The following is a 21,524-nucleotide window of genomic DNA, read 5'->3' as shown; positions in this document are numbered from 1 at the left end:
AGCCTCATAAACAAGAGAGGCCTGTTCCTCGCTCTGGGGGTGTAGGCCATGAGGAGAAAGGAATTCTTCTCCCACCACACAAAGCCATTCTGCCCAGAGCACAAGGGGTACTTTGTAAGGGTCTGGCTGCAGGGAGCCAGTGCCCCGTGAGAGGACCCACCTTCACCAGCAGTCTCCCGCGGCCATCCCAGTCCATCTGCAGGTCCTCCCCGTAGCTGAGGCGCACGGAGGCCGTCACTGAATGCTGGATGCGGAGGTCACCTGGAACCCAGCAGGACAGGATTCAGGCAGAGGTGGGAAGAGGACAGGATGGTGGCAGGCAGATGTATTTGGGGGGAAATGGGGTGTCTCAAAAGGACGGTAGCAATGAACAGCAATGACTCAGGGGTGGCTGGGGTGGCCATGAGGTTTAAGGGGGTGTCAGGAGGAAGGGTGATCACGGTGGACACAGGATAAACAGGGTCCCCCAGGAAGAAGCCTCTGCACCCTGGCTATGACCTGCCATTCCCTCTACTGCCACAGGAGGGAGGCAGAGGCTCCTGCATCCTCGGCTGAAGGCGGGTGCCCTGGAGCAGAGGGGATCGCTCTAGCACTGACACCAGGACACCTGAATGTGCCTGGGACTCTGCCACCGCACACCACCTCATGTCTGAGCGATGCTGTGTACAACACTGAATATAGCAATTGTTGCTTCTGTGGGAAGGTGGCAACATATAGGAGCATACCCCTTGCCCTGGGGGAACAAACAGCTCATAAGGAGACACACAGCATTAACACCCATGGACATGCTGGGTTCATCCGCTGTGTGCAATGCTAAGATAATGGGCAACAAAGTGGCCAGCAGTCGCGGAGGAGGAGGAAGAGTCTGGGAGCCACTTTGAGTGTGAAGTTTGGGAGCTTTACTATGCAAAAGCAAGTTTGCTTTGACAGACACAGTGCAACCTGGGTGAAGATACTGGACAGGTAGGTTTTTTGCTACCTCCAGACAGGCCAGAGGGTCACCTGGCCTTGCCCCAAGTGGCATCCTCTGGTGTGACATCACCAGTCACTCCCGATCTCTCAGCGTCAACCTCTGCCCCTGTGCCACCCCAGAGCAAACCAGAACCACCTGCCCAAGACAACTCGCCCCTTTGGTTCAAGCCAAATAAAAATCCTCAGTTCCCTTTTCCCATCTACAATCTGTCGCAGGCCTAGAGCAACCTCTTCATCTATAGGTTTCCTTCTCTAGTCTTCCTCCTCCAGGAAGCCTTCCTTTCTTGCAGGGATGCATGCCAACCACCCCGCCCTGCCATCCAAAGATAACTAACTCTCCATCACATTCCCATGAAAGCAGCATGCATGTCCTTAAGGACAGTGGCCAGGGTTGAGGAGGAGGGTGCTAAGGGATGGGCTGTGCCAGCCCCAGGCCTGATGGAGCAGGACGAAGCACACCTTTCAGGAGTGGGAGCTGGACGTCCTGGCCATCCACGGCAACTCCTCCCCCATGCTTCAGCTTCACAAGGCTGTTGTGCAGGCCAGGCAGCCGGACGGTGACGGAGCGGGTGCACACAGCATCAGGGTCGTCAGCACACTACCGAGAAGGAACAAGGGTGACTTTGCTGCACCCCCTGCCTGTCCAGCACCCCAGTCCAGGACCCTCTTAATCAGAGAAAGGCCCCAACCCCAGAGAGCCTCTGGCCTTCTCACAGCCTACAACTCCCTTCTCCCAGAATACTCCATGTAAATGGGGCCCCCTAGAGTTGTGCAGCAAGAAGGCGCTAAGTGCATCCTTACTCGCACCTTTTCCCAGCCTGGCCCGGTCTTTCATAAACAACCATGGGCCTCTGCTTCACAGTGTTCCTCGGACCTACTGTTCCAAAGAGAATCAGGGACTTTTATCCCCAGGGGAAGCCCTGTGCACTCTATTCGTCCTCATCTTGGCCTCCATCCCTAGAGAAAGGAACCCACGCACGTACCATAGAGTTCAGAGCAGAAGACAGGCCCTCTTTGCCCCCACCCCAGCCACCCCCAGCTCCAAACATCAGAGGGTTAGTTACGGGGGCAAAAGGCTAGACCCAAGGAGGATGCTTCCCCTGAGTGGGGAGCTGAGCCAGCCCTGAGACGGCATTAGTGTCAGGGCAGGATGCCCTCCCCCAGCATCTAGGGAGAGAGGGGATGGGCTGGGTTTCTGGATGAAGGACGGGCTAACTCAAGTCTGGAAGAGACCTCCCTCGTGCACAGAAAGCAGTGGTCCACGCCTTCCAGGGGCTGCCCACTCAGCCCAGCAGCTATGCAGTACCTCGGGCTGCCACCCGACCAGCCGCCAGGCTGGCAACTCACCTGGACGGTCTCAATGACAATGGAGAAGGAGTGGTCCTGGCAATCCCGGGCCAGCAGGTACTGGCAGATCCCACTGAAGGTGAAGTATCTGTTGTCAAAGCTCTTGAAATGGGATTGACCCGTGACAAGGCACTCCCCTAGAGAGACACGGAGGAAGGGAGAAGAATGGGAGGTGAGGGAAAGTCCCCTGGGGTGGCCAAGGTGGAATGCATATGCAAGCAGGGCACCCTCTCCCCAAAACTGCACGGACGTCCTTTGCCCACTCCAGTCTAGTAACGAATTCTGAAAGAGAATTCGGTTCCTCTCCTAAAACTGCAAGATGTCAGAGCTGGGTCATTCAGATCGAGGTCTCATTTTACAGACCGGGCAACTAAGGAAGGTGACAGAGCCACCCTCAAAGTCAGTGATGGAACCGGGCAGGAACCCATGCTCCTGCTTCCAGGCTCCCTGCGGCCTTCCCTCCTTTGCAGCTCACTGTCCTGTGTCCCCTGCTTCCCACTGGCATCAGTGCCACACCACCCTCAGACTGGTGCCAGCGGAGTGCCTGGCCAAGGAGAGGCTGCCCAATAGCACAGGGTTCTGTGAACCTGAGTGTGGAGGGGCTCTGGGACACAGCGCCACCCTTGGAGAGTCCCTGGGGCCAAGGGGCAGAGGCGGCAGCCCAGAGGCAGGATGAGGTGGAGGGTGAGGCGGGACAGTCTTAGAGCTCAGCAGTGAAAATGGGGACTCCATCCTCCTCACCAGCCGAGGGGCGACTCTAAGGCCATTGCTTTCTGTGTCCTCAGAGGGGCAAGCCCACGCTGCCACTCCATCCAGGGCCAATGGGGAACCAGGAGGCCATCTGCCCATGATCTCACCACCGCCCAGCCAGTGCTGACCTCGGCAGGGCCAGCTTCCCAGCGCAGGCTGACACATCTGTGGGTGGGGACTAGGACTCCCCTTCATCACCCTGCAACTCAAAGCCCTCAACTTGTCCCCACCCTAATTCCCACGCCACCTCCCCTGCACCCCAGCCTAGGCCCCATGCTTCTGGCTCAATGCACCTCCAACCTGAGATCACACATCCTCCTGGAAGGTGTCCTGGCATGGGGAGGCCTCTGCCGACGTCTCCAGTGATTCTCCCTCAACCTGCCTGGCTTGAGGCAATCCCATCCCTTCAGGGCCAAACATGGACCCATTAAAGCTGAAAGGGCACCTGGATCCCTTCCCAACCTCCCCTGTATATTTCCTCCACCTGCTCTCATCTTTGCTACCTACTCTGCAGAAAAAGAAACATATATAGAGAGAGAGACTGTTGCCATTTGGTAAGGAGGACGACTTTCCCCACCCAGTCACTCTACGGTGCGTGCGTGAGCCCCTTTCTCTAAGGATCGAAGCAAAGATGAGGACGTATAGAGTGCACAGGGCTTCCCCTGAGACCCTCCAAACAGCGGACGCTTGGCTGTCTACAGCACCGCCTCAGCCTCCACCTGAAGTTCCCCCTTCAGCGAACAGGTGCTAGACCAGTGCCGGAGACAAATGTAAGAGGGTCCTACGGACCATCCCATGTGGGTCCAGCTCCAGGGGCTGATGCTAGGCTCTGTCACACTGCCAAGGGGGCCCCAAAAGACACAGATTCTAGCTTGTCAAGGACAAGCTCCACAGGCCAGCACTGTCTGGCCTTTCTTGCTCACATGTGCCCTGACAGGCCCAGCCAGAGGCCAGGCTAGACTGTGCAGACTTGGACCCAGGAGTGGGCCTGCCTTTGGGGTGTGTGTGAAGGCAGGATTAAGCATGAGGTGCCCCAGGGATGTACGCGTCCCTCTGCCTGGTCCCCAGGGCAGCGGATGCCTTCCAGGACAGGGTCAGGAGGGCACATCTAGCTCAGAGGAAATTAGGAGAAAGTGGAGAGGCCTCAGATCACTCCAGGCAGCATGACCCACCTTCTCTACTGCCTCCTCGAGAAGGGTGGCAGTGAGGGGTGACTGTTTGTGGAGGACAGAGCAGAACAGGCCACAAGATAGGGGCCAGGATCATCCCAGCCCATTCTGGATGTGCTGGAATTTCAAGTTCAGTGAGGTCTCAAGAAAGCCTTTCTGAACTGACCATTTTTCAGAAATTATCATCATTCTACACACACAGTAATATGGTCATTTGTGTCAAATGTCTTGACCCCGGTGCAGTAAAAATGGGTGGAATTCTTCCCCCAGCCTTCTCTGTTTTCTCAAGAGCACTCTTATCTAAACAAGAAAGTGGACTTCTGTCTTCTTTAACAATACCCAGGAAAAGAAGGGTCAATGAGAAATGTGCAAATATTCGAAAGGAAAACTTTCAGGGCCAGCATCTAATCTTCTCATGATTTCCTTCTCCGACCTTCACTGACTTGTGTTCTCAAGTTTCTCACAAATCAGAAGTCTAAATATTATTTAGCTTATCTCCTCGGTACAACTGAGGAACACAGCCACAAACACAGGAAAATGGGTGGGTGAGCTGCCAGGCAGCAGTTAGCCACGGGAGCTAGAACGTCAGCCAGAACCATGGGCCATGTGAACACGCTCACCCATCCTCTGCCCAGGATGGGACACTAGGATATTCCCCATTAGTCAGCAACAGGCAGTCCCCGTCGAGCAGCGGGCCCACCACTAGATGGAGATGGGCACTAGAAGTTTGGTGAATGAATGAAAGGCAGGCGATTCCTAACATAGCACTAAAAAAAAGAACATCCCATCCAGGCTGGGCGTCGTGGCTCACGCCTATAATCCCAGCACTTTGGGAGGCCGAGGTGGGAGGAGCACCCAAGGTCAGGAGTTCGAGACCAGCCTGGCCAACATGGTGAAATCCCATCTCTACTAAAAATACAAAAAATTAGCCAGGTGTGGTGGTGGGTGCCTGTAATCCCAGCTACTCTAGAGCCTAAGGCAGGAGAATTGCTTGAATCCAGGAAGCAGAGGTTAGCAGTGAGCTGAGATCACGCCACTGTACTCCAGCGTGGGCTACTGAGTGAAACTGTCTCAGGAAAGAAAAAAAAAAAAAAAACACATCCAGAAGTTAAAGCAGATCCACCTCTATGTGAATAAAGATCCTCCCTCATGAAAAACGAAACGGAATCTCTCATCTGATGGAAGCACATTACCTCTTCTAAACAAACCCTTTGGTGTGCAGCAGTGAGCCCTGGACGTGGCTGCTCTGCTCGGGCCATTGGTTTCCCTGGCCCCACAACTCTCTACCTCCCAAAGCCTTCCCTGCAGAAATGACAACCCACAGGCCTCTAGCAAAGCAACTCAGACTTCCGCCAGACGCAAATTTTTTGTCACCAAAGCCTGCAACATCATCTCTACCAAATGTGCAAGATGCATTTCTCTCTTTCCTGAGACAGAGGTCTCACCCTGTCGCCCAGGATGGAGTGCAGTGGTGCCATCTCGGCTCACTGAAGCCTCTGTCTCCGGGGCTCTCACGATTCTCCTGCCTCCACTTCCCGAGCAGCTGAGATGCCAGGCATGTGCCACCATGCCTGGCTCATTTCTGTGGGGTTTTTGTTTTTGTTTTTAGTATAGTCAGGGTTTCACCATTGGCCAGGTTGGTCTCAAACTCCTGACCTCAAATGATCCACCTGCCTTGGCCTCCCAAAGTGCTGGGATTACAGGCATGAGCTGCTGCACCTGGCCCAAGATGCACTTTTTTTCTTTTTCGTGTGTGTGTGTGTGTGACAGGATCACTGCTGGAGTGCAGTGATGCCATCACAGCTCACTGCAGCCTCGGTCTCCCAGGCTCAAGCGATCCTCCCATCTCAGCCTCCCGAGCATCTGGGACTACAAGCACACACCACTACGCCTGGCTAATATTTGTATTTTTTGTAGCCATGGGGTTTCAACATGTTGCCCAGGCTCGTCTTCAACTCGTGGGCTCAAGCGATCTGCCCACTCAGCCTCCCAAAGGGCTGGGATTACAGGCGTGAGCCACCATGCCTGGCATAAGATGCATTTCCAACTGCTGTGTGGAAACCATCTCAATGATTGCTCCTATGAAGTGCTCATTATTATCTGCAGTTTACAGATGAGGAAACTGAAGCATAGAGAAGTTCAACTCATCCAAGTTCCCAAAGAAGCCAAACAGGGATCTAAACACGGGCAGTCTGTCTGGCTACAGAGCTCAAAGCCCTTGATACCACCTAAAACTGCCTCACGGGTTGGCTCCTACAGTTTCTCACATGCCTGATGGCACTCTAATCCTGGGCACTTACCAAGGGGCACAGGGACAACTGGGTCTCTGAACATCGAGACCAGGGGGAGGAAAGCCTTGTCTATGAAACATGATGTCCTGGCCCGGCTGAAGGGGGTCTGACGGCACTCCAGAAACCCCATCAGGAGTGAACAGGCCACTGGAGATTTTCTGTGAACTCGAGAAGTCAGAACCCCCAGGAAAGCACAGGGCCCTCAGAACGCATCTTCCTATGTAAGAGGCATCTGCTCCGATAATGCATCGCTGTCTCTGTTAGCCTGGGGTGTGGGGTTTATCTTCCTTCCCGGAGGCTTCAGAACAAACTGACGTTGATTCCCAAGGTCAAATTATTAGGGCTGTGTTAGAATCCATCAGAAATTATCTTGAACCAAACAAGCAACAAGTAACTGCAAGGCCTCCCTTCCAGCTGTCCAGGACAGGTCCACCAGCCTCTCCAGGGAGGCCAGACCTCCCTCCTGCCCCACTGGCCCAGCCACCCCCCAAAACACACACCACTCCCTCCCCATTCCAGGCTCCTTTGGGCTTTCCCCTGTGTCTTAGTCCTTCTCTGACCCTACTTAATGGAACAGCTTCCTGTGAGCTCTGTGAAGATGGTAAAATGGCCCACGTTTGTTGAGTACTTGCTGTGTGTTAACAGCCTCACAAGAGCCATGGGATGAGGTTGCTGTCACGAGCCCTACTTTACAGATTAGGAAACTGAGGCTACAAATCATTAACTTGGCAAAAGTCACCCAGCTCCTAAGAGATGGAATTGGAATTCCAACCAGGTTGCCTAAGTCCAGAGCCTACACTCTCGGCCTCCATTCTTGGCCACATTTACAGTCCCACGGGGTTTGGGACACAAATGAAAATTCTTCCACTTACCCTTTCCCAGCTGGATAAAAGTCCCTTCCACATACTTGCACTAGGAGTTTGAGATCCTATAGCATGAGTTGTTTTCATTTGCAGAATCGTCCCTATGAACAGACATGCTCCTTTCAATGGGAACTAAATTAGCAGAGCTTCCCCACAGTTTGTTTTGCAGAGGAAGGGAAAAGAGGCTCAGGGTTACAGAAAGGGAAGTCTGCAGGCTATGGGGAAGCCACAGTTGTCCCTAAGGCTGCCCTACATCCTAACCAGGAAGCAGGGATATGCAGAGAACAACGAAGGTCTAGGAGCATCATGCAAAACCCAGCCTCTCTCCAGTCCAGACGGCTGCTCTCCTGGGCCCTGTCTTCCCTCTCCCACTACCCATACACAACACTGCGCTGCACAGCCTCCACGATAGCCCCCAGGGACACATCTCCTCCTGGATTAGTGTCTTTGTGTAACCTCTCCCCTCCCTGAATGTAGACTGGATGTGTTGACTTGTTTCTAGTGACGATAATACAGCAGCAGTGAGAGGATGTCACTTCAGAGACGAGGTTTTTAGAAGACTGTGGCTTCTGTCTCCACTGCTCCGTTACTCACTCTGAAACAATTCTGCCCACAGAAACCAGCTGTCACGTCACAAGGAGGCCCCAGGGAGGATCCACATGGTGAGAAAGCAATGCCTGCCACCAGCAGCACATGAGTGAGCTTCAAAGCATCCCCTTTACCCCCACCCTCCATCAAGACCTCAGGTAAGACCACAGCCCCAGTCAATGGCTTGACTGCAACCTTATAAGAGATCTTGGGCCAGAGGCACCCAGCTAAGCCATACCCAGATTCCTGAGGTACAGAAACTGTAAGGTAACATTTGTTGTTTTAAGGTGCTACATTTGGGGATAATTTGTTACACAGCAATAGATAACTAACACACTCTCATCTTATTCCAGAAAATGAAAATCCAGGTGTTTTTATGTATTTATTTTTTTTTGAGATGGAGTCTCAACTCTGTCACCCAGGCTGGAGTGCAGTGGTGAGATCTCAGCTCACTGCAACCTCCGCATCCCAGGTTCAAGAAGTTCTCCTGCCTCAGCCTCCCAAGTAGCTGAGATTAACAGACATGCACCACCACACCCAGCTAATTTTTGTAATTTTAGTAGAGCCGGGGTTTCGCTGTGTTGGCCAGGCTGGTGTTGAACTCCTGGCCTCAAGTGATCCTCCTGCCTTGGCCTCCCAAAGTGCTGGGATTACAGGCAGAAGCTACCGCCAACTGGCCCCAGGTCTCTATTTCTAACATGCACAATGTCCACTCCTCCAGGGGCTGCAGAGCAGCTCTGGCCTGCTCCTCACTTTACAAGCAGAGCCAAAAGCATATCCCCTCCAGAACCATACTGCCCATTCTTCCCATCAGAAGCTCTACCTGCAGTCATTACACGGGGAGCATCAGACAGCCCCACCACCTGCTGAGTCATGGCAGGGTGTGGAAATATGCTCGTGTGCATGGGTACACATGGACCAGGAAGCAATGATCAACAAAACTCCCGAACTAGAAAAAGATGGTCACAGCCAAGGCTTTGAGAACGCAGAGAAGAGCGTAGTGGTTTTGTTGGCAAAATATCAAACCACTTAGTAGACAGAATTGAAACTGTTTATCTTTTCATCAAGACATCAAGATAATGTCTTATATCCTCAGCAAAGTCATCTTCCAGATTTTGAACTGAAGACCAGAGGATTATATTGTCTGCCCCAGAAAACATACATCATGTACACAGTGGGTGTTCAAATAGTACTTGGATGAATGGACAGTTGGAAGGATAATGGAAGAAAGACCCATCCTACAGTAAGTAGTTGTTAAGACTTCCTAATCTGATGGTTACAAACATCTAAAAAAACACACACGATAAACTCAAATTCCTAATTCCACCCACTGTGGCTCACAGATCTCATACAATGAGTGCTTATTATTTAGATGTTAAAAGTGTTTTCAAAAGTTAATTGCAGCAACTCACATGTCTTCCAAAGAGCTCCTTCAGTCTTTGACATGGCGTAATTATGTTCAATGGAGCACAGACACCATTTTCAAGAGCAATCCTTTCTCCTTCGTGCTTTCTTCAAGGGTTACACAAAAGATAACTTGGCTGGGTGGCCATCTCTTTGCTAGACTAACTGATCTAGCCCACATCTAGTTCCAGAATTTTCCCAGTGTACAGGGCACTGGATAAGGTCCTGAGTTATCCTAAAGCCTTTAATTCACAGACCCTAAATACAATCCCAGGTATCCAAGCTCAACCCACTTCAGGCCACCGAAGGTTAGGACTAGGAAGGAAAAGAAAGGAAAGGGAAAAAGAAGTCAGGCAATTATGAGTTCAAGCCCTGGCTCTGCCTCATAGCAGCTGTGTAACTTTGGGCAAGTCATTTAACCTCTCTAGGTCTGTTTCTGCTTTCGTGAGAATAAATTGCACCTGCCTCACAGGTTGTAACTGGAAAATGTTTAGTGCAGCGGCCAGCGCACAGAGAACACCACGTGAGTGACCACAGAGGGCAAGGTCCGAGGTCATTGGAAGGTGGGGCAGAAGGGAGCTCTGAATGGGCAAGGTTTGCAGTTAATAGAATAGAGTTGGGGCCAAACAGAGGAGAAAGCAAATGGCAGAGATTGCTCAATAATTTTTCCTAAGCAGATTTTCCAGGGCAGGGACAGGATGGGAGGAATCATTTGGTGACCTGATTTTCCTAGCTCTTGGACCACGCCATGGTCTTCATGTTAGTCATTTTGGAAAATTCCATTAGAACTGTCCCTTCAAGCCTAAAGAATTACCAGGCCCTTCTACCTCTTAATTTTCCAAAGAATTTGTATCCTCTTTGTCTAGTCAAGACAATCATGACCATACAGGCCTTACAGCTCAACCTTAATCCTTTCAGCAAACAGAAAATAAGGACAGACAATAACACCTGAACACAGGTGTGTTCTGCCCTTTCAGCTGTTGCAGGGCTCCCACCTCTGGCCTGTGAATGGGTTAGCATAGCTGGTACCTGAAACCAGAGCTGGGGTCATGTGGTCGCAGCCAACCTGTGCAGAAAGGGCAACTTCTCACTGCCTTGATGTGTGGCCCTCCCTGTCTGCTAAGAGAGGAGGAGAAGCCTCCCCATTCAGAGGAGGAGGAAGGGAATGAGCGGCAGGTCGCCTACCTGGACATTCTTCATTGCTGCAGATCCACTGGCTGTTTCGGCAAATGCTGTCGGGGAGAAAAGCACAGGTCATTGGTGGTTCTGCAAACACAAGGGTATGCAAACGGATTTAGAGCTCATGGTAGTTATCACAGTCCCCAAACGAAGGGATGCGGGAGAAGAAAGGAGCTGGTGCTAGCAGAATCTTCATAGGGTTAAAATTGTACAGGACACAGTTTTGGCCACAAAGGAATATTAGAAATATCCAGGGGAAGAAATCCCGACAGAAAAAGAAGAAAAACTACCTGATGCCCCTGAAAATCTACTCAGATACCAAGAAGTCAAATTCCTGCCCCACACACAGTGAGTGGCAGAGCGCAAGACAGCGATATGGAAATGGGTAGTTCCCAGCCCAGAAGTGTGGTGGGCGGTGGCCGACTGAAAACCTGGGGGCTCAGTGGACACAGAAGGCTGCCATGCGGGAAAGACAGCAAAGGGAGAAGGCCTGGGGACCAAACGAATTTTTGTCCCTGCTGCACAGGGGACTGGCAAAGCAAGCCAGAGGTGACATCCAGGGGTGCTTCTTGAGATGACAGAAGCCAGGCTGGGCCTGGCCTACTGCAAGGACCAAGGGAGGGCAGACTGGTGTGAGTTTCCACTGGCCACTGCAACTCCCTACCACCGGGCAGATGAGAGATTTCAAGGAGAGAAGGACCTACGTGCTGCTTAGTGATACAGCCCTCCTCCAGAGGGAGAGGATCATTTATGAAAGCAGTTTGGAGGGACAGCTAGAGATGTTGTCTGCGTGTGAAGGATCCTGCCCTTCCTGACCTCCCCGTCTTCAAGGCTTATTTATCTGTAATATACTCTTTGCTCCCCATCATTGCCTGCCACAACCTGTCCCTAGCCCCCACCAGTAGCCTCCAACTCAGTCTCTTTCTTGGCGCGGCCCAGGTTCTTTTCCACCTGCCACCACTCCTGCTGACCCAGCTCCCCTCCCCAGTCCCCTGGGCAGGTCTCCCAGAGCACGCGGCGCAGCCCCCATTACCAGGTGTTGCAGTCTCGAGAGAGGGAGGCACCAGGAGGGTAGCGCTTTCCGGAATGCATGCAGGGACACTCGGTGCTCTCCACGCAGAGGCCTTCATCGAGGAGCTGTCCCTCTGGGGTCAAAGGCATCGAAGACAAAGACCTCAACATTGTCACTGCCTCACTCATCCCACAACTACAGAATCCCCAGGGGCGATGGTCGGGCTTCCTCCAGGAAGCTCAAAGAACTTGTTCTATGGTGTTTATCTTTCAACACAATGCAATATAAGGAAGGGAAATTCCTCATCTCCATACTACAGATGAAGAAATGAGAGGAAGAATTTTGTTCCAGGTCATCCAGTAGGGGAGGCACAAGTCTGGGCTTAGGGCTTCTTCCAGGAAGCTCGAGAATGTGTGTGCTGCTTCCCTTACACATTAACGCAGCAACGTGAGATGGGGAAGATACTCATCACCATTCCGCAGATGAAGGGAATCAACAGTTTTGTTCAAGTTCTTCCAGTGAGAGAAGTCGAGTTGAAACACACAGGACTTCACTCTCAATAAATTTTTTTTTTTTTAGACTGAGTCTCGCTCTATCACCCAGGCTGGAGTGCAGTGGTGTGATCTCGGCTCACAGCAACTTCCGCCACCTGGGTTCAAGTGATTCCCCTGCCTCAATTTCCCAAGCAGCTGGAATTACTGGTGCACACCACCACCCCCAGCTAATTTTTGTATTTTTAGTGGAGACAGGGTTTCACCACGTTGCCAGGCTGGTCTCGAACTCCTGAACTCAAGTGATCTGCCCATCTTGGCTTTCCAAAGTGCTGGGATTACAGGCGTGAGCCACAGCGCCCAGCCTTGCTGTCAGTAATCAAACAGGGGTTTTCCCTAAAGCCCACCAAGCCTTCCCTGAAAAGACTTTCTAGCACAGAGCCCTTTTTCAGCTGGGCTCACACGGCACACCCAGGAGATCTTTTTCCCAGATCGGTTCCCTGACACAGCTAATTGAGAAAGCAACTGCAGTTCAGATGGGCCACGAGTTCCCCAAAGCAAGCCACTGTTGGGGCCCAGGCCACCCTCCAATTTCCCGAAACACAAGTGCGTTCATGGATACAGTACAACAGGACAACGGACATTAAAAAGAAAGACCAGCTCAATCCTGATCACGCTGGACAAAGACATTTAAAAGCTTAATAGAAGTCTTCTGATTTCAGCAACGGAGAGCAAACACAAGTGGCCTTCATCTCGCTTCCCAAAGCCAAGGGTGCTGGCAAGGTCTCCGATTTGTAAATAAAATGGGAAGTTCATTACCAGGGCAGCTGCAGCCATCCACGCATCGCTCCTGACATACTTCATTGATGTGCAGGCTCTGGCAGGTCCTGGCGCAAGGGGACACACACTGCTTATACTCCATACCCGCAGGGCACACTGGGCCTGAAAAGGATCATCGAAGGGGTCTGCCCAGAGCAGGTCCCACCGGTGCATCATCTTACCAGTCACGCCGCAGCCTGACCCTCTTGCGCCCACTCTGACTGCTCCCCCTCTGTCTTCAGGCTTCCAGGGCCATCTCGGCCCCAGTGAGCCACGTGCCCCTCTGAGGCCACTCCTCCCTTAGATGAACATCTTCCATCTCATGAAGCCCTTACTAAGACCTATCGGGGGCACCCAGGACCCCTACCTTTCCCCTTGTGGTCATCTGCTCTCCATGAACAACTGGGCATTCTTTTGCTCCCCTTCACCTAAAACCCTTTCAGAGTGACACCAAACTCCTCTAGGCTCAAAACGAGTGGCCTCCTAGGACCAAGCAAGGAGCCATGGTCCCCTCTATCCCATCCTTCCTCCTTTTCCCCATGAAATTGGCCCCAATCAAACGCCCCACCCAGCACAGGGCACATTTGCCTGCATGGAGACACTCATTCCATATTTATTTCCACTCTGCCGCAAGGCTGCCTTCACAGATATCACCTAAGCACTCTGTTCTTCCCACTGGAACCAGCTCCTCACGGCAAGGACAGGCTCTCCTCCTTCCTCTCTCTACCTTGTAGCTGACTGATGCTCAGGCTGACTGAAAGGCCAGAACACATAAGCACTCCTTTCCAGGCTTTCTGACACCAAACTATTGCCCCTTAACCTTTTCCAAGATACATCAGGTATCTCCCCTACCCTACATTCACAGACCGAGAAAAAAAAAAAAACCAGCCACTCGGCTTTACAGAGGAGAAACCTGCTGCTAGTATCCTCCTTCCTCACACCCCCACGGCAGGTGGGAAGTTCGAATTCAGCAGCTATTTGCCACACACTGAGACACATGTGTGCAGTCTAAAGATGTGGCCAGCTCCTGTCTCATCTGTGGAACCGTCGCAGACTGCGCGCCCATCTGCATGGCTTTTCATCACTGGAAGGGCTGGGGAAAGACTTCTTGTAAGGTGACCTCAGAAATCCCTACTTAATAATTTGGGGACAGTGACCATAACTAGGGACCCACTGAGACTGGAAGATGAAACACACAGCACCACGAGGAGGGACGGCAGTCATCAGCCTGCAGGAGAGGCGGCTGATATAAAAGAGAAGAACTTAATCAAGGCTTTCTACTGTCTCAAAGACCACCACACACGGACAGGCAGGCCAGCGCCCTGTTCCTCATCAATTCAGGCGGGCAGGCGGTGAAGACAAAACCGAAACTGCAACTGCCAAGATCTTGGTGGGAAGCAGAGAACACTGTGTGAGTGCAGGGGTCGGATTTCCTGAGGGAAGTGAGGGGAAGTCAGGGGGCGCCAGGGGAGGCGCAGGGGTGGGACGGAGGCAGGGGCAGGACATGGGGCTTTAGCAAGGCCGTTTGACAGAGGGCAGGAGCCATTCAGGAAATGGGTCCGGGACACGTGTCTTTGCAGTCACTGGCTAGCTGGGTGTGGTAAAGCCGCACGGATGTGACACAGCCCCGAAGCGCCCTGAGGGACATCACCCAGGACAGACCGTTCATCCCGGCAGGGCAGGACGGGGCAGGGGGCCGACTTACTGCACGCGCTGTGGTCAGTCCAGCCATACAGCACCATTCCCTCCTGGGCACAGGTCCGGGTGTACTCCAGGAAGGCAGGGCACGTGCACTCCAGCCCCCCAGCACACTCACACGAAGTCTTCTCACACAGGGCCACGAAAGGCTCGGGATCCACCAGAGGGTGGCAGCGGGCAAACACTGAGGTGCTCTTCAGAAGCTGGCACTGCTCCCACAGGCCCTGCAGGAAGAGGGACTGCCTCAGCAGTATGCTCCCTTAGTGTCTCCCTGAGTGTGGCGCTGAGACTTAGCCCTGCCAGGGAAACCAAGGCAGCTCCCTCAGCATCTGGGACAGGCTGGCACCAAGCAGATGCATGTGTTCAATGCAACAGCCCATCGACCAAGAAAAAGATGCTGGACCCGTGCAATGTGAAGTAGACCAAGGCTAAGGTTATATCCTAGACTTAGTTCTGGAAATGCAGAGTCCAAGGCCCTGGGTTGCCATGGTGAGCAGTGTCCTAGGAACGGATAGAGGATGGAGAGAAGCACGAAGAGCACTGGCCCTGGAGTTGGCCTGAGGGGCTGCAGAGTCCAGGAACGAGGTCGGCTCCCCTCCCTGACCTTGCCCTTCTTCACTATGAATGAGGGGATGGAACAAGGGGCTTTACAAAGTGAGATTCCTGGGTCTCACCCCAAGAGATCTGAATTCAGTAGTTTGGGGATGGAGTTCAGCAAGACGTTTTTTTGAAACACTCCCCCGGTGATTGCTGAGGCCAGACGGGACCAGCTCCCGGCAGCAACAGCAAGCACGGATTCTATGGAATGTCCCAGACACACTGCAGCAGGCATGAGTATTCCTTGGTTCTACTCCTTTGTGGATGCCCTCATCCTGATAACACAGGCAGCTTTGGAACTGTCATCACTTCCTACTTCTGCTCACTCACATAGGTCGTATAAACGACTCTACGTTTTACCTAGAAACATCTCTCCATTCTATGTATTAATAACTCTAAATACACCTTTTCCCCACAGTGTGACATCTCTGAAGTTGGAGCGCATCTTAGGACGGCTATCGTATTTTAACTGGCAGCCTTTCGTTTCTGAGCGATACACAGAACAATGGCGCATCTTAGAATCCATGTCTGTCTTAGCTTTGGCACAACAGAGTCATGGATGTATATGACCCCCATTTCTTTCTTGCGTGACTTCTTGGAGGCGTAATGCATACTCTGACAAAGCTGGGGGTTCGTGAAAGGACTTACGATCTTCAGCTAAAAAGAAAAAAGTGCAAGAATATCTCAATGGAAGGACTGAGTCCTGAAGGGTAAACTGGAGCCAATCAGTGTTTGGAAAGGGGACAGTAACAAAGAGGAAAGAAATGACCCATTTTGAGAAGGAAACTCAATCAGCTCGAGTTGTACAAAGGGTCTCCAGAGCAAGCCTGTGTAAATCTACAGTCTGGGCCAGGGGCCAGGAGCCAGAGGCCAGGCCTATGGGCCTGTTTTGTGGCACCACAGAAAGCCCAGGGGAATAGAAACCTGACCCCATCTGCTCACCGTCCTTGAAATCCAGTCTGGCAGCACAGGGATCTTGGTCCCAAGGAAATCAGTGTCCTACCTCCAGTGCCTGGTGCTAGGGCCCTGCCCCTTGCTAGGCCTCCACACACTCCACCCTCAAAGCCAGGCAGGCAGACCAGGCACGGTAGCTCACACCTGTAATCCCAGCACTTTGGGAGGCCAAGTCGGGCAGATCACTTGAGGTCAAGAATTTGCGACTAGCCTGGCCAATATGGCGAGACCCCGTCTCCACTGAAAATGCAAAACTTAGTGGGGCGTGGTGGTGCAGGCTTAGTAATCCTAGCTACTCGGGAGGCTGAGGCAAGAGATTGCTTGAACAGGGGCAGGGGTGGAGGTTAAAGTGAGCTGAGATTGTGCCAGTACACTCCAGCCTGGGTGACAGAGCCCCTGTCCCAAAAAAAAAAAAAAAAAACCCAGGTTCTCTTTGCACATTCAGGAAGTCCCCACCGGCAAGCGCAGCTGAACTGTAGAAGCGCAGCTGGCAGGCTCACGGGGACAGCCAACAGCAGTCCCTCCATGGCGTGCCTTGCCCAATCCCCTTCTGCCGGGCCGGCACCCGCTGCATGGCTGTGAAAAGCCTAGGCCTAAGGCCCAGCTCTGCCCCTTACTGGCGGTGGATCAGTTTACCTGGTCAGAGGAGGATGTCCTAGAGTGAGAATGACCTGTGGAAATGACCACAGTCTCGGACAACCTGGTGGGGCCGTGTGAACACGCCACAATGCCAGCACCACGCAGGCCAGCCATGAATGCAGGCCACTGTTGTGGGTCCTGGGACCACTTAGGTCTCAGGCGGTTACATGCAGCCTTCCATTGGTCACCCTGAGCATTTTACACAAGGGGAACCTGAGGCTTCGGAAAGCAATGGCCAGGGAGACTGACAGAGGTGGGCAGGCCTGCCTTGGCCTCATGACAACTTCCACAGCCCCAGATTCAGCCCAACGTCTTCCCCATGCTAGTGTGTGAGCTAGGCTGTTTACTCAACCCCCCTCCTCTGCAAAATGGGGGAGAATAGTAACAGTTCCTATGTGACAAGATTACTGAAGACTGAACAGAACATGCACACAGAAGACTTACCTTAATAAATGACCCCTATCACCTCCTGGCCACCAGAGAGATCCCTCCAGCCACTAGGCTTACCCACTAGAATAGTGAGCAGGTCCCCAAGCAGAACAGAAGGACACCTTTGTCCTCTTCCCCCTTATCTCCATCTCCCTGGGCTATACTGAGATGAATGGTTGCCAGGCAACATTATCACTTCTTAGTATTTTGGGTGCTCCTTAGGGAACAGAGGGGCTGCTTTTGTTCATCTTTTATTTGGGAAATTCACACTCCTCCAGAACAAAGTGAGTTTCTAGTAGCAGGGAGGGAACCTCCCCTCTTTGCAATAGGCAGAACCTGCCATCCTCACCGCCAAGTTGGGGCTCAGGGAAGGAGACCAAGGCCTGTGTCTTTCCCTCCATTCTGCCATGCTGCCTACCCCATCAAAAATGTCAGAGAATTAGGTCACTGAACTCAGAGTACAGACGAGGGTGTCCCAGACAGGGCCATGTGCTCAGGCTCTTGTCTAGCCCTTTCTCCACCTGCAATTTGAAACTAGAGAAAACCTCAAAAAGGCACTCCCTGGGGTTTTCCTGGTCACTGCTATGGCTGCTGCCATCACCTGGGCTGTCGCACAGTGGCTCTGAGCAGTCCCTGCACCACAGGACTAATTCCTGCAGGCACAGGGACCAGGAACCAGGGATTCCCACCAGCAGGATGCAGCACCAGCCAAGGAAAAGAAGAGACCCAGGAATCCAGGCACTCTCCCCTCTCAGCCGTGGCGAGACACAGCCCAGCATGGCCCATCTCCAGCTTTTCCAAATCACTCTTTTCCCACTCAGAGGGATAATGGGAACAGTACCCCAGCACATTTCCTGGGAGGTCCCTGGAGGTAGTAAATGGCTTACAGAAAGCCTTAGCAAGAAGCGTGTTTCTGATGACTTGCCTGCAGGATGGGAGTGGATTTCTGCAGAAACAGCCACCTCCCTTCTTAGAACAATTCCTTTGGCCTCCACTGTACAGTACAAACCTCTGAAATCGCCTAGGGTTTCTTTCTCAGCAGAAACAGAAGATAAAGTCTGTCCTCCCATTTTGTCCTTCAGTCTTCCTCTGGTCAGGCTTGGCCTGAACTTGGTCCACCTGAGTGGTCACAGTCTGAGAGCCGGTCAGGACTTGCAGAGGTCTGCCCAGCACTCGCAGCTGGATCCGCACTCACCTGCAGCCATACCACGTGGCGTGTTTAGGTGGCTATCTCTGCTGCTCCCAGCTTCCTGTTCTGCCACAGGTAGCCCTGCCAGGCCAGGTCCTGAGACAGGACACAGAAATAGGTCCAAGGGCGGTGGCTCAAACCTGTAATCCCAGCACTTTGGGAGGCCGAGGTGGGCGGATCATGAGGTCAGGAGATTGAGACCAACCTGGCTAACACGATGAAACTGTTTCTACTAAACATACAAAAAAAAATTAGCCGGGCGTGGTGGCGGGCTCCTGTCGTCCCAGCTACTCGGGAGGCTGAGACAGGAGAATGGCATGAACCAGGGAGGCGGAGCTTGCAGTGAGCCGAGATCATGCCAATGTACTCCAGCCTGGGCAACAGAGCGAGACTCCATCTCAAAAAAAAAAAAAAAAAAAGAGATCCAAGGAGGAGTTGGCATTTTGTACTCTCAGGCTCGTGGCAGAGACCCTGGGAGGTAGGCAGTGACCAAAACATTTATTCAACAAGCATTCGCAGTGTGGCCTCTGGGTCTCCAGCAGGGTGTCCAAGCCCATATAAAATGCAAGTCTAACTATGTATGTCCCACCCTGGCTGACAGGACAAAGCTCTAGCTCATGAGGAGACAGCAAAGCCAGGAAGCTCACCCTTCATGACCTGACCCCAGCCTGGCTCTCCAGCCTTACCCTCCCTGCTCCATACACGGTGCCAGCCTCAACGAATGCAATAGAAAGCAAACAGATCCCCCTCATATGGCCCAGCAGGAGAATCTGCCCCCTGCCCTCCCCACATTTCCCCCTTCTTTGGCCCCCACTAACTCCCACCCCACACTTCAGATCAAGAGCCTCCTTTTCCAGGAAGGCTTCTGAGAGGTCCTACTCCCCACTCCTGCCAAGTGAGGCATTATCACAGCCCTCTGGGGGCCTCTATTCTTATACTGAAATGGTCCATTCCTGTGGCCATCTCCTCCATTTCTCTGCAAGCTTCTCAAAAACAGGAGCTGTATTCCCAGGGCACACATGGCAGGCAATAAGGATGTGCTGAATCAAACCTAACAGTGATGAACACAGACAGCAGTAGGTCATGCCCTCCAGCTCTTTAACTGGCATTCAGTCTACCTGAACCGGGTGTTTCCATGGGGATGTTTGCATAACAGCCTGAAGACCTGGTCCTCACCTAGAGGTGTCTTCCCAACGCAGCCAATGACAGCAGTAAGAAACCTGCAGCTGAGACGCCAGGGAAGGCTGCCTAATAGGAGGCAGTCTGCACAGGGCCCCGGATGCAATATAGGACTGAAGACTGCAGGGCAGAGAGAGGTCATGCCAGGTGAAGCCAATGGCATAAGCTCAGGCAGGAGGGGAAACAGGGTCACCACGGCTGAGCCGAGCACTGAGACTCCAGCGCCCAGCCTTGCCAACAAATTCCAAGAAAAGCACATCTGCCCTCTGAGAGGCTGGTCCAAGTCTGTGGCCTCAGCTTCTCTCAGCAGGTAGTTATGGCCCCCATCATCAAACCCAGCCAAACTCTCCTTGAGTAGGTGTCTACTTTCTGCCTGTTCCTGTGCCCTCAGAGCCTTCCGTGTGCGTTCCTGCCTGCGTGAAGTTCTCACAGGCTCCTTTCCCTCACTCCTCCCAGGTTCTGCCCTCCATGTGGCTTAGAAACGGCTCTGCGTGCCCTCTTTTCCTGTGGGAATTGGCACAGTCATGCACACCAGTGGGTGGGGTGGGCAGGAGCCAGGTGGGATGCCTAGGCCAGGCATATCTGGCTCTCACCATCCACTCGGTCATGGAGGGCTGCTGGCTCATAGGGCTCCCTGGCCAGAAGGCCCTCCACAGATTCTCCGCCCACCCTCCTGCGTTCAGGAAAGGCTGAGGCAAACTCACCTCCTCTCCACAGCTGACCTCTCTCCTAGTCCACCCTAAAGTACTTTCAGAGACCACCTCATCACCTCATGCCACCAACGGGCCCTTCAGAGGCCTGAAGATGCCTCCAAAGAACACAGCTCTCCTCAAAGGCTGACAGATACCTTTTCAGATTTAGAAACTGAGGCATGGAATGGGTAAAGAATGTACTAGGTGATTTTTTTTTTTTTTTTTCAGATGGAGACTCGCTCTGTCACCAGGTTGGAGTATAGTGGCACGACCTCGGCTCACTGCAACCTCCGACTCCCTGGTTCAAGGGGTTCTCCTGCCTCAGCCTTCCGTGTAGCTGGGATTACAGGCACGCATCACCACGCCCAGCTAATTTTTGTATTTTTAGTAGAGACAAGGTTTCACACCATTTGGCCAGGATGGTCTCAATCTCCTGACCTCGTGATCTGCCCACCTCGGCCTCCCAAAGTGCTGGGATTACAGGAGTGAGCCACCGTGCCCGGCCTAGGTCAGTGGTTCTTAAGGTGAGGTCCAGGGATCGCCTAGGGATTCCTGAGATCCTTTCAGGGGTGCACAAAGTCAAAACTGTTTTTATAATACTACTAAGATGCTATTTGCACTTCTTCCTCTTTCACCAGAGTGCAGCGCAGTTTTCCGAGACTGTGGGACGTGAGATATCACAACAGATTTAAATGCAGGTGCAGGTATGAGCATCCAGATAATGTATCTGAAGCCAGACAGCAAAGAGATTTGCAAAACTGTAAAACTGTCATTTTCCCTCTAAATTATTTTCTGGTTTGGAATTTATCGTTCTTTTTATTTAAAAATATGTTTGTTTTTGAAACGCAATCTCACTCTGTCGTTCAGGCTGGAGTGCAGTGGCCTAATCTCGGCTCACTGCAACCTCCGCCTTCAGGGTTCAAGCAATTCTCCTGCCTCAGCCTCCTGAGTAGCTGGGTTTACAGGCACATGCCACCACGCCCAGCTAATTTTTGTATTTTTAGTAGAGACAGGGTTTCACCATGTTAGTTAGGCTGGTCTTGGAACTCGACCTCGTGATCCGCCCCGCCTCGGCCTCCCAAAGTGCTGGGATTACAGGCGTGAACCACTGCACCCAGTCTAAAAATATGTTTACATTAAAATATGATGAGCTTGTTATTTTAAAACAAATCAACGAATTTGTTTTAAATTTGTGTTTTAATATCTAATATGGTAAGGATCAAGAGATATGACCCACATAAACAAAATCTCTTTAAAGTCCA

General features: G+C 52.4%; 1 protein-coding gene across 2 annotated transcripts in view; it reads right to left on the bottom strand.

The window, feature by feature from the left end:
- The window catches only part of LOC105484247 (von Willebrand factor), a 186,210-nt gene that overhangs the window by 117,425 nt on the left and 47,261 nt on the right, over positions 1 to 21,524 (bottom strand). For both annotated transcript variants that reach the window (XM_071072329.1, XM_071072330.1), the window contains exons 7-13: positions 14,591 to 14,807; positions 12,886 to 13,008; positions 11,597 to 11,708; positions 10,570 to 10,616; positions 2,320 to 2,456; positions 1,432 to 1,570; positions 161 to 261 (exon numbers count right to left, since the gene is read on the bottom strand). In XM_071072329.1, coding sequence (XP_070928430.1) covers positions 161 to 261; positions 1,432 to 1,570; positions 2,320 to 2,456; positions 10,570 to 10,616; positions 11,597 to 11,708; positions 12,886 to 13,008; positions 14,591 to 14,807 — 876 coding nt within the window. The remainder of the gene's footprint in view (positions 1 to 160; positions 262 to 1,431; positions 1,571 to 2,319; positions 2,457 to 10,569; positions 10,617 to 11,596; positions 11,709 to 12,885; positions 13,009 to 14,590; positions 14,808 to 21,524) is intronic.

Source organism: Macaca nemestrina, chromosome 10, assembly GCF_043159975.1.
Source record: "Macaca nemestrina isolate mMacNem1 chromosome 10, mMacNem.hap1, whole genome shotgun sequence".
Classification (NCBI taxonomy): Eukaryota; Metazoa; Chordata; class Mammalia; order Primates; family Cercopithecidae; genus Macaca; species Macaca nemestrina.
This window is presented reverse-complemented; position numbering and strand designations above follow the sequence as displayed.